Source organism: Ostrea edulis, chromosome 8 (assembly GCF_947568905.1).
Source record: "Ostrea edulis chromosome 8, xbOstEdul1.1, whole genome shotgun sequence".
Lineage (NCBI taxonomy): Eukaryota > Metazoa > Mollusca > Bivalvia > Ostreida > Ostreidae > Ostrea > Ostrea edulis.
The window spans coordinates 32,347,563-32,361,915 of record NC_079171.1 but is presented as its reverse complement, the minus strand read 5'-3'; the positions used below and the strand labels follow the sequence as shown (position 1 = coordinate 32,361,915).

The window sequence follows — 14,353 nt, the reverse complement described above, 5'->3', positions numbered from 1 at the left end:
TCCTACGCACCTGATCCCACCTCTGGTATATCCTGGGGTCCGTGTTTGCCCAACTCTCTATTTTGCATTGCTTATAGGAGTTATGAGATTGATCACGGTTCGTTATCTTCACCTTTCATTGATAAAAGATAACTCTAGACACGGAGAGATGTCTTATCAGATTGATCACGGTTCGTTATCTTCAACGTATATTAAAAAGAATTCGTAATCATCGAAACACCTTTGTCTTTATTATCTAAAATCATATAAAGAATGCAAAGGGTTTTGGAGATGTTTTACTTATGAATACAAAAACCATGGGTTGATAAAAGATCACTATCTGTGCCCATTAGAATTCCAACATACTTCTAGAAAATAATATTATAAATAATACTTAAAACTACCAATAATAAAACTACTCGAAATAGACTTAAAAGGTATATTCGCTGAAAGTGATTTTTTTTTCAAAAATTCGTTTAGATGGCGTGTGAGGATATATTCTCCCAATTAGTAGAGATTGAGGACATCGAAGAATCTGTCTGGCTGGCTGCCACATTCATTTTCAAAGGTTAGTATATATCTCTCTCAGGCAATGTACATTTACTTTAATTCATATAAATCCTGTATGAAATTAATCTGAATGGAAAAAAACCACTAACCAGTTGATTCTGCAAATTGAATTAAAATGACAAGGGTTGTAAACTGGGGATAAAAAGTTGCTCTTTTGACATTTGTTTGTATATCATTTTAGGTCACTTCGTTACTCGGGTAGACGCGTCATTATTATTTGGTGAAGGAACATGAAATTGCACATTAGCATGTCATTTAGGACGGTAGTAATGAGAGTTATTTATATATAGGGCTCACGGCGGTTGTGACCGGTTGACAGAGGATCTTTACTCCTCCTAGGCACCTGGTGTGTCCAGGGGTCCGTGTTTGCCCAACTCTCTATTTTATATTGCTTATAGGAGTTATGAGATTGATCACTGTTCGTTATCTTCACCTTTCATTCTACCAACGCTTACAGTGACATGGGATGTCTTTTGTCAAGGTCATATACAAGAGACAAGTGATTTTCATGTCCAGTACTGGGTGCTTGATAAAGAAACAGGTATTCGCTATAAAAAAGAACTATGGAAAATCCAACCTGAGACTTCTAATTGTGAAGCGTGTATCATAATCATTGAGGTACTGCGAACAATGACAAAACCTTTTGAAATTTTGAATCTTCATGGCTAAATGCTGGAATATTTTTGACATGAAATCAATGAGTCCCAGAGGAGAGAAAAAATGAATTTTGGTCTAACTGTGAAAGTAATGTTAATAAGAATCTGTATGTTCATCTGTGTGTCCGTCTATGGACATGACTTCATCCAGATAGGTTTTGAGAGGTTAGGGCGTAGAATTTCCTGAAAACGTGTATAGTCCTTATTCACCACATCAAGCAGTGTACATGTACCTCCTATTTTTATCATGATTTTTTTTGTTGACAGACAGCTTTTAACTTGATAGACTTCACTTAGATCATGTCTTTCCCTAGCGCTAACGCGTTTCAAGAAGTATATTGGCGCGAAGAGTCTCAATTCATACTCTAGTGTACTCTGTAAATGAAATGTATTTCCTAAAGATATCTTACATTTTCAATAGGTTTTGTAGACGTCATATCAAAAACTGTACTAAATAGTTGATGGTATGATTATCAAATCAATGACAAAACTACATCTGTTCTCATTTTTCTGCATACTTTCAATATATGATATGTAATATTATGAAACACTGTATACAGAAACTCGTGTACTTTTATGTACCATACAGTTTCGAAGAATCGTTAATTGCCTACTACATCCTCGCCATAGTATTTCACAATTCATTCAACACATCATTTGTCGAAATGCGCATCTGGTGCATCAAAATTGGTACCGTATAAGTTTTACATTACGACCCCTTGGTCGAGACCTCTGCTGGTGGAATGCTAGTCCCCGAGGATTTCTATAGCCGAGTAGCTAAGTACTTCGTTACTAGTTTGAAAATACGGATATATATCTAATTGCTGTGATAAAATTTAGAAATTCATTTCAAAATTAAGGATTATCACCCTCATGCATAGCTCTGATCTTAAGACGAATTTGACTCCAGTCTTTTTAATCCTTACAAGTTTATTCTTAATTCGGATTTCCAATATTTCGGCTTGAGCATCACTGAAGAGATTTTATTTGTCGAAATTCACATCTGGTGCATCAAAATTGGTACCATATAAGTTTTGCATTGTCTAATTTCCAGACACCTGTTCCCAATCTGATTATTTTCACTGCACGGCGTGGACCGGAGGGAATGATATTTTGATGGAGGGTAATTATGGCTGGCACCACTCTAATTCGAGCACGGCGTTCATAAACTGGCATGTAGAACAACCAAGCGGACGACATGACGGTAGAGAGGAGGACTGTGTTGAGATGATGAGTGACGGTAAATGGAATGATCGAAACTGCAATGATCGGACTTGGTTCATCTGTGAAAAAATCAAATGCTAATATACAAATACGAATGACGCAGTACCGCTGGTGTACGTTTAGCTATATTTCATGGAAGTCAAATTTAAGGAGGAATGCTACACCAGAAAGATTTCATATTGATAGCAAGTAAATGATATGTACAACGACATTCTGAAATTGTATCTAAACAAAAAGCAGTTTTAGCACGAAAATCAAAACCCCTAGGCTTAAACAATATGCATGATATACTACTAAACTACCCAGCTAGGCAATCTAATTTAAAGGGAATATACATACATTGTTGATACTTTATTTTCATTGAAGTTTCAAAAGGAAGTCTACCATTTTGACAATGTATTATTCAAAAACTAAGCTGCAAAGGGTTGCTATTAATTCGCATAGTGGATCGGGTGATAGAAATAAAGTCCATATACACATTTAAGTTGCTATGTCGAAATTATACGGAGTGGATACTCGTTATATATTCACCTGTTGTCTTCTTCCAGATAAACTGTGGTCCTATTCTTTCTCTTTATTTTTCGTACAATTCTTCTAAATTATGTCATAGATAAGATGCCCTCGCGCTGTTCTTCTGAATTGTATGTGCTTCCATGTGTCAACTGAATTTCCTCTGATAGACATTGTAACATATTGACATGGCGTGGTTCTTTTCCCCTTTCATTTTTATTTCATATCTTCAATTGACTTACGTGACCTTCTTATAGTCTCTTTTCTAGTTATAACAAGATTGATATGCGTAGCTCTATGTCCAGGACTGACGCAGAAAAGTTGAAGCAAAAAGTCCCATAAGTAATGTTTAATTTGTAGAATCAAAATTGCGATGTAATAAGATTAAACGCATTTCGTTACTAACAATCCTGAAGAGTTTGAACAAAATCCGACAGTGGTCTCTGGGGAGTTCCGTCCACAAAATGATCCTATAGTGTAGCATGTACATATTCAACAAAGTCCTATAACTCATGCAAAAATTATCAAATTGAAATGGCGACGTAATATCATGAACTACTTATGGTGACTAACAATCCTACAAAACTCGAACAAAATCCGTCGAACAGTCTCTGAATAGTTGCGTCCATAAAATATTCCTATAGTGTAGCATGTACAAGTTCAACAAAGTTTCATAACTCGTGTAAAATTTGTTGAATTAAAATGGCGGCGCAGTGTGATCATCTACATATTGTGACGAACCATTTTACAATAGCTGAACAAAATCTATTGAGCGTTTTTTTTATGAGTTTCGTCCACAAAGTGTTACTATAGTCTAGCAAGTACAATCTCAACACAGTTCCAAAACTCCAGTAAAATGTGTTGAATCTAACTAGCGGCAAAATATGATCAACTATATGTAATGACTAACAGTCGTTTAAATGGACAGTTCTACTATTTGTTTGTATATATTATGTGAATGTGATTGGTCAACAGGATATACTCACTGATACATGTACTGTACCACCGGAGATCCGTTTTCATTATACAGGTTGTATTAGATTTATTTCTACTTTAAGTTCACCGCTACACATTTGATCAGATAAGAAAACGGCATACTTATACCGATACGAATATAATGTTATGGTTAGAAACCTTTCATTTTATGAATTGCATTGCTTATATTCTGTACATGCATATTGTAAAAGAAAGAACAATAAACCACTATTTAGGAGAGTGATTTCTTTACCCCTTTCTCTTTTTTCCTTGGATCTCTCTTATTTTGTGTTCCTTTTCTAAGACTAATCTTCATATTTTACTGGTTCTCCTGATTTTTCTCAATTTTGTAACCTGGTTCACCTTGTCCTGAAATAGCCAACTTCATGAAGCAATGATTTATACACATGATCACATATATCATCACGGTCCTTGTTAAAATATTTATAGTATGTCAGGTTAAGAGGCATGGATTTCTTCAAATTATCTTGACATACGGATAAGTACAAGGAATTATCTAACGAAAGTTATGTAAAGGTTGTATACAGGACATTCATTTCTGCTGTATATTCATTAGAAAGTCACGTGTTTTTAAAATCTGAATTGTCAAGTTTGATTTCCTTTGAGCTGATTCACCTGATCCCACCTATGGTGTGTCCAGGGGTCTTTGTTTGCCTATTTATTTGGTATTGCTTATCGGAGTTATGAGATTGGTAACTGTTCGTTATCTTCGCCTTTCATACAACATTATAATAAAACGTGTCTTGATGTATGCCTTAACTCAACGTTTAGATACACCGATGTCGTTTCCTCTTTCATTAATGATCATGTGGGGATCCAGGTTAGAATAAATCCTTGCTTGTCGTAAGAGGCAAGAAAAGGCGTGGTCCTTTGGACTAGACCGCAAAAATCGAGGTTTCGTGTCACAGCAGGTGTGACACGATAAAGATCCATCCCTGCTCAATGGCCATAAGCGCCGAAAATAGGCCTACATTTTGCAGCCCTTCACCGGCAATGGTGACGTCTTCATATGAGTGAAATATTATCGAGCGGGACGATAAACAATATTCAATCAATCAATCATTCAATCTTTTATTAATCACCCGCTTGATTCCCGTACATATCAAATGAAGGCATGGTAGATGGATTTCCCATTGTAATGTAAAGTTTGCATAATGTATGTTTGTGTCTTATAAGAACCAAATGTTTTCAAAATGTAAATTGTAATTTTTCATACGACATAACTACATAGAATTGTGTAAATACAATTTTACTGTACATTCTTTGACATCTTAACATTGTAACACGAACTTTTTGTAAGCTGAGGCTAGCTCTCTCATTCTAGGCAATACTATTTGTGTGTAGCAAATGATGTAACCCCGGATTGCTTTGGATATTGCGAATCTTTTTTTCAATGAACGTATACATAAAGCAGTGGGATGTAAGCTTAAGTCCTATATTGTACGATCCTTGTGGGAATTTGATGAAGAAAATAGTCAGTACGTTGTTTAACTTTACAAAACGTTTTGTATATATAACGTTAACTATCGTACTAGAAGAAATCAATATCCACTTCATTCTATTTATGCACTGTTTTGATATGCAATGTTTGCTATTTATAGAATGACACCGTTGTGACAACGCTATGTTCAATGTTTCTGTTTTATTCACTGTTTTATTGTCTGTTTACAAAGTAAACTCTATTAAAATATTCTGATGCGTGTTTTTATATTTTGTTTATATCAAGCCAGGTAACAATACCTAGTTCAATTGACCCAAATAATTTTGAAGTGGTGATTGTATTCATACGCAACAAAAATTCTTATCCCGTGATCGACTTCATGTCACAAAATATCAAATAATGATTTCGTTAGTATTGCTATATAATGAAACTTAATTACAAATGGAATTATTGATATGTATCAGGTGCAAACATGCGATGTCTTCTGAAATGCATAGAAGATAATAAAATATTTAAACATATATTTAAATATCATAACATCCGTATACAATGGTTGCATGTCGATCACTTCACAAATCTAAAAAGTGTACCAGAGAGTGTGAAAGAGATAATTATCAAATACCTTCTGTGTGTTGACTTTTCATAGATAATTTGCAATGAACATGGATTACATTTACAAATGATCTGTTGCTATTATATCACATAAATTATCTATCTATCTAATTATATGTTGTTATTATATGATATAATCAATCAATATATCTATCTATTTATCTACGTGCATATAAAAGTCGATAGAGTATACTCAATTAGTTGGGTTTTTTTTTTTTACATCTTCTGGAGCATAATAAATATTGCTTAGTTACACACATGTACACAGTGATTGCAAAGTGATATACAAAAGCACCAATATATTGTTACTCTTTTATTATGACGTTAAGATATAATGTTGGTAAAATAATACGGCTATGGAAATTGTGTGAAATTATATTTTCATATAGACTATGATAATGAAAATCTACAAACTTCAGAGCAATGTAAAATATTATACGTGCGTTTCCACAGCATAAATATTCAGTACATACAAGCCACACGCACAAGCCCAACATCAAATTACATTGCGTTTCAGTAAAATTGAAATAATAAAACTCTGTTGTGAAGTACAACAGGTTGTCATTCACTGTCATCCGTGAAAATATTGAAAAGCGATTTCGTTTTAGAATGTTATTTTATAAGGAAACATTCTTCAATCTCCATTTGCGCCCCAGGGTGAAAATAAAAATTCCGAAATCTTACTGCACGTGCATGTACCTGGACACCACCAATCGTCTTCCGAAAGATGATTTAGCTACTGTGTAAAATGTTAACTGAGTTTTTGGTAATTCTTTGGAACTTTTGTTTTGTAGTAAAGTTTCATTTTTAACCCAAATTTGGCCTCCAGGGTGAAAATGAAAATTCCGAAACTGTTTTGTACATCTGCTAGACACCACCATTCATCATCCAAAAGATGATGTAGCTATCGCGGACAATCTACATTTTGTATGATGAATTCTGGGGTCCAGGTTTTTTTCTCTCTAGTTTTTTAAGAGAAATCATCATATTGTGACACCCATTTGACCACCAACGTAAATCTGCAAATTCCAAAACGTCACTGCACATCTATAGGACACGACCTGTGATAATCCAAAAGATTGACTGGTTACTAGAGTTTGAGGAAGAAACACGTGTGACAGACAGAAGAACCGAGCTCTTTTTAATAAGTGCTGGTATAAAAAGTGTTGAAATGTTGTTAAAATGAAGGAGTTTTACATATAAGGTAAATGTTGAGTAATCTTCACCTTTCCAAAATGACCTTTGTCTGAAAGTCATTTGCCGTTTACTTATTTGTGTAATATACAATCAATACCTGTTCAAAAACTGTTGACATAAAGAACTTTTTCCTTCCATGAGAAATATGTTCTGAGTGACCTTGACATTTCCAATATGATCTTTATCCATATATCCCTTGTCCGATGAGTATTTACTACTCTATCAGCCCCGGTGGTTTAGTGATTAGGGTTTTCTATCAGCCCCGGTGGTTTAAGTGATTAAGGTTTTCTATCAACCGCGGTGGTTTAGTGATTAGGGTTTTCAACTCTCGATCCTAGCACCGCATTTAACATAGGGAGCCAAAGAAGATGACGTCATAATCATACATTGAGTAACGATGTCACAGATTAGGCATGTGTTAATAGTCTTATAATTATAGAAAACATATGCAATATTCAATATGTACGCCATGTGATACGTATGTGAAACAACGGAGGTTTCTCCATATCATGAAGGTAGGTTGATTTTATTCATTAACATTTTATTCAACTAAAAAATTATTCCTTTTAGCGTCTCGATCCACTATCTTCTTTCACACACTAAATTAAAACTGCAAAACCATCATACTACGGCGCGTACATTTAGGGTCTCTATGTACACCAGGTGAAAAGTAATATAGCAATTCTAGTTTTAATCGTCTGTTAAGAAAATAACACGTTAGAAAATTAGTGATTGATTGTTTATTGTTTAACGTCCCGCTAGAGAAGTGTTCATTCATATGGAGACGTCACCAATGCCGATGAAGGGTTGCAAAATCTAGGCCCATCTTCGGCGCTTATGGTCTTTGAGCAGGGAGGGATCTTTATCGTACCACACCTGCTGTGACACGAGACCTCGGATTTTGCAGTCTCATCCGAATGACGCGTTTTCATCAAATATGAGGCAACGACATAAGCGCGTGATTTTCGACGCCATGTTTACGTTGACAGTAGACATAATGTGACAGATGTCACGGTACTGCATGTTTTTATATATTTCTAAACTTGTGTATTCTGTTCAAAATACATTCAAAATAGAAATGAAAGACGGGATCGCAACACGTCGAACATAATTTCTGCACAATTTTAAAAACATAGCCAAATTGAACGACAGTAAATTTGGGGTTAAAAAATTCTGCAAAAATTTTATTATGCCAGAGTATTAATAAAAATTCTGTATTATATTCCGAGATTTCGTAAATGATAAAAATAATTGAAAAATATCGTTACCCGATGACTAAACATTTTGTCGGCATATATATAGGTACATGTGTTACCGCTCACGTATATACCTCTACCTGTACATGAATCTACTGTCTGCGTCTTGTGAATTATTTAATGCAATTCATTGGTTCATTGATGATACATGTATTCTCAACTACCATAATAAGTAGAGAAATATAAAGCAGGCTACGAAGTATTCAGGACTGCTTTCTGCATATGCATGGCGGAATTTATTACCGATCGATTTACTCATCAGAGAAAATGGCTCGAAATGAGGTGGGCCTGCATTTTTTGCAAAAATAATTGAAATGTACGTTAGTTTAATTGCTTATTTGAATCGAAGTTATATGTTGTTAGATGTTTGGATTTGAAATTAGAACGGTCGATACCTGTCAAAAACACCTACGTTATAAAAGGGGGCAAATGCAGAATAGGCAAAATCAAACATGTAGCTGCTCTCATCAAATAATAACTGTATGCTTTAAATCTAACAGAGTACATGTATTATGTGTTTTATCACATCTGATTTTCATTTGCAGATGAGGGAGGGGAGGGGAGTATGACTTCTAGACTGCCTCTCTTCTACTTTAAAACAGGACTATTTGTTACCCAAATTCCATATTCATATAGACCAGATCCCATCCCTTCCCCAGAGTGCGTAGAAAGAAAATAAAATCAAACATTTGATTATAATTCTTGTGTAAATTTTCAAAATAATGAAATAGGGAATCTAAAGGAGATAATGCACTAACCCAACCTAACCCGATCCTCCTAAATATCTGATCCCCCAAAAAAACATATGTTTGCCTGATCAGGATATAGCGCTCAGGGCGGGTGTGACCGGTCAACAGGGGATGCTTACTCCTCCTAGGCACCTGATCCCACCTCTGGTGTGTCCAGGGGTCCGGGTTTGCCCAAATCTTTATTTTGTATTCCTTATAGGAGTTATGAGATTGATCTCTGTTCGTTATCTTCACCTTTTTAGAATGGTTAGAATCAATAGCAATTAAATAATTGGCCCACGTATCTAAAACAATATTTGCAGTTTAGAGGGGTACACAATTATGTAGATACGCGTTGCGTAATTTCGTTATATGAGTATCTAGATTTAATTAGAATGTGCCCATCACCCATTAATTCATGTCAATTTTAGTAGTATTTTTCACATTTTACATTTTTACTATAATGAATTACACTGATTCAATTACAACAAGTGACGCAAGAATATATAATATTATTAGATACTAAGGCGCAACTGTATCAATATCGGTTGTGAAATTGTTGATTGTTTGAATTAGTTTTTCAAAGCAAAATAAGACTGTGTTAGTGATATAGATCTTAACTTTTTTGTTGTTTGGTTTAGTATACCTTTATGCATTATCTAAATGAAATTTCAAAACTATTCCATTATCACCTGCATATGGTGTTTATATATCTCAACTGATTCGATATGCAAGAGCTTGTTCTGGGTATAGTCAGTTTTTAAATCGAGGTAAGCTACTGACAAACAACTTGATGGTACAGGGATTTCAACAGTCTCGATTGAAGTCAACATTTCGCAAATTCTATGGTCGTTATAACGATCTAGTTCGTCAATACAACCTCGCATTGGGTCAAATGCTGTCTGACGTGTTTCATACCGATTGTTAAGCCGTTCTTGGCACACTGATTTTGACTGCGGATAACTCCGTTTACCTAATCAGGATATAGGGCTCACGGTGGGTGTCACCGGTCAACAGGGGATGCTTACTCCTCCTAGTCACCTGATCCTACCTCTGGTGTGTCCAGGGGTCCGCATTTGCCCAACTGTATATTTTGTATTGCTTTTAGGAGTTATGAAATTGATCACTGTTCGTTATCTTCACATTGCATATACATTCATACTGGATGAAAGGTGAACATAACGAACAGGGGTCAATCTCATAACTCCTATAAGGAATACAAAATAGATAATTGGGCAAATACGGACCCCTTGACACACCAGAAGAGAGATCAGGGGACTAGGATGAGTAAGCATCCCCTGTCGACCGGTCACATCCGCCATGAACCCTATATCCTGATCAGGTAAACGGATATGATTTTATGGCGTTTATCTGAACACTATACGTTGAAAATTGAAAAAAGACAGAGGGAATTCAGACTGTTTTGTTTGAAATTGAATTTGTTTTCATACCAACTAAAATATTTTAACAAATTAATCACTATTAAGAGCATAATATTTAAACGTTGTGTTTGATATTGAAAATATGTGTTTTAGAGAAAGAGAAAAAAATCAGTCCAATTTGTAGCAATTTTCAATGACCTTCAGTTCATCATATCTTTTTATCCAATTCATTAATATGCCAATAATTTGGTTAGTCCTATAATTATGGATGCCATCTTCAAATCATAGTAAAATAATTAAAATCTAATTACATTCACTAAATGTTTGTGATCATTTTCCTAGAAAACTCTATCCTCAAAAACATTTTTAGAGGTTCTGAGGAAATTTGGACTGAATTTTGGGTAATTTGTTTTTGTGTTACGTGTAAAATATTTTCACATCATATTGTCTGTACATAGGCTGTATGTATGATGGCCATTAAATATATTCATATTACAACGTGTTTGTTGTACAATGTACATATTTTTGGATCCACAACTGCTAAATTTTAGCCTTTTGTGTTTTTTCAACATTGGTAAGTTCAGGGGTTGTTTCCATGGAAACAAACTCATTAACGTATATAAAAATTGTCATTTTTCAAACAAAAGATACCTCCTTTTCATGACAATTTTTTCCCAGAAGAATCTAATAACTATCATCTCAGCATCATATCCCCTTAAAAAGATTCGTAGTTCCCTGCCCTTTTAGAGTGATTTGAAGGCTGCAATTTTCGTATTTAAGGTATTCAATGTATAATGACCATATTTCATATCTAATAAATGGATGGTGTAATTTTTGTAATGATGGTATCATTTTGAAGGGTTCATCAAATAAAAATAACCCACCATAGGAATTTTCAAAATTGTGTTTACTGTTGGATTTATTTCACCTAGAATTTAACATAGCAAACAGTGCGACATTTAACTCTGGACACGACAAAAGTCCGGAGTTTCGCCAACCCTTTTATTAAGGATACAAATAAACCCTTTACAAAAAAAGATGGGATTTTATGTTCACAAGACATGCACCAACATTTACACTTGTACCTATTGTAGTTTTTAAGATATTTCACCTGAAATCAAAAAATCCCATGGGATTTTGGAGGGATTTTTAATCCCACTTGGGGGATTTTCACTCCCACCAAAAATCCTATGGGAGAAAAAATAGAATTTCTCCCATAGGATTTTAACTCCCATATTTAAACTTAATATGGGATACAATGTCCCATAGGAGGAAATTTCCCATAATGAACATGAAATGGTAGTAAATATCCTATTTGATCATGAATGGGAATAGATATCCCAAATAAAACACAGGATGGGATTTTTATTCCATGAATATAACAATAAAACAGAAAATTGTATCTTAAAAAGTGTTGTTTGTCATGATTCTTAAAATGTACTTAAAAGCCAAGGCATGACATTAATTTTTAAATATATATAGTAATTATAAACTCTTATGTGTAGGCCTATGGGTTTGTGAATAAATGTCTAAAAAAAACATGAGAGATAATAAAAGATATTAGAGCTCTGCATTACTAAACTTTTCCCCATGCAATTTTAATTGTATACATATAACCCTTGCACAAAAATATCCATATAAAATTGGACGGGACTATATTATTGCAACAAGCAGACAAGAACACTATGAAATACTCATTCACACACGGGCACTGTAAGTTAATGTAAATATATAGTATATGCATGTATAAATATATATACATGCACATACTACATGTATCTATTTACATCAACTTCCATTGCCCTTGCATTCAGATGCAGTTGCTCACATTCACTATTCACAACCCTTCATATGTCGTCAGGTGTTAAAATATGTTCACAGGAACCGGTAATTTTGTCTGTATTAATAATAGTGTGGGTATATACCATATACCGTTCCATCCCCTAATCAGCTGCTATTGGGGGGGGGGGGGACCTACAAGGGCTGTTTCAAAATAGTTCTTAAAATTATCGTCACCCACCATCCTTGTGGTTTTATAAAGGGTAGCAGTATTATTACTACAGATTAAATTACCAGTTCCTGTGATATGTTGTTGAATTACGGAATAGGCCTAACTTACAACTTGTTTACATATTCTAAAATTAGCGTTAAGTGCTTACGGTGAAAGATGAACTCTGCTAGGTGATGCTAAGTTGTTTAGTGAACCGAATCAGACATCTCAAATAAGATTCTCGATTATTTAACAACACAAGAATCGTTTTACAAAATGCATGCTTCGGTCCATCCATCTTTCCCTCCCTTCTACAATCGTATTCATTCTCAAGTCAAAGTACTTTCTCCGATTGCTACCATTACCTTAAGCGTCGAAAAGACTTTGACAGGCGTGTCCGAATAAACGGTTAACAGACGTCTCGACTCTAGGGAAGTTCGGCTCTACGTGTTCTAAACATCTCGAGCGATTTTATAGTGATAAACGTCTATGATTTTCGACATTTGTGTATCAATGTTTTATGAATATTGTAGACTTTTTTACTCATAAAGCAAAGCAATGTTATCGCAAATTTTTAGGTCTACTTACAAATGTATTAACCCCGAGATCCGCCACTAATTAGTTACACAAATTGTGTGGTTACAACAGTCTTCACTTATCATTTTAATTTCATTGGATGATAAAATAGATGACGTTAATATTTTGAATACCTTGTATACGCAAAAGAATTTAACTATACGATGTTTATTTTTCAAATAATAACTTCAGTGGCGAATGGGCGGATCCCCCGTCCCATTCCCATTCCTCACACATAGTACTAATTATTTCCCCAGCCACTTAATGACCAGATATACACGACTATTGAATGTAAAGCACTGTTCAGTCATTGTGTACTCCCAATTAATTAACAATCTACCCTCGTAAATCATAATCGTTACGCTTCGTTGGACATGAAACCTTAAATCAATCCATTGACACTACGATTTTATACCTACTTCTTATAATACCCCCCTGGATCCGCCACTAGCTAAATTAATTCTGGTGATGCCTATAGCAGCGGTACATGTACTCACCTATCATTCTAACTTAATTAAAGTTAAAATAAATGTAGATATAATGTAAACATTTTGAATACTTTATATATATATATATATATATATATATATATATATATAAAGGCATGCCTTCATCATATGATGTTATGTTTATTAACTTTAGTGGTGGATAACCGAGATCGACACTCCACCTCTACTTCGCACAATTCAATTTCCAATATTGACAAGCGGCCCATTTTGACCAGATAGACATTACCCTTGAACGTAAAACACTGGTCAGTCATTGAATACAGACCGTTATGTTGCCACTGACACTACTTAGTCGTGAGTTGATTTTGTACGTGATAAATTCCTATGATCTTGACTCGTATGTTTCATTGCTTATTTGGAGTTTTTATTTGTTTGGTTTTTCCCCCTTCTTCTTCAAGAGCAAAGTATTGATATTGCAGTTTAACCCCCTGGAACCGCCAGTTATTAGGTAGACGTATAGTGTTGATCTACTAATTAGGTAAATGAAGTCAATGGATATCTGCGGTAATATTTAGCGTTATTCACTTAATATTAGCTTCCTAACTATATTGAAAGTTGAAATAAACAACGTTAACATTTCGAATACTTTAAATATCTAGGATACATAATCATACGAGGATTATTTTTTAATATTTTGAAATTAGAAAAACAACTTTAGAGGCGGAGGAGCGGAAGCCATCCCTCTTCCTGTAGGATTTATGGTCCAAAGTTGACAAAAGGCTCGTTT

General features: G+C 34.6%; 1 protein-coding gene across 1 annotated transcript; it reads left to right on the top strand.

The window, feature by feature from the left end:
* The first annotated feature begins 459 nt into the window (after positions 1-459).
* On the top strand, positions 460-9,120 carry LOC125663101 (perlucin-like protein). The gene is made up of 3 exons (XM_056147560.1): positions 460-547; positions 2,260-2,445; positions 8,987-9,120. The coding sequence occupies exons 1-3, from the start codon at positions 460-462 to the stop codon at positions 9,118-9,120; spliced, it is 408 nt and encodes a 135-aa protein (XP_056003535.1).
* The last annotated feature ends 5,233 nt before the right edge of the window (positions 9,121-14,353 follow it).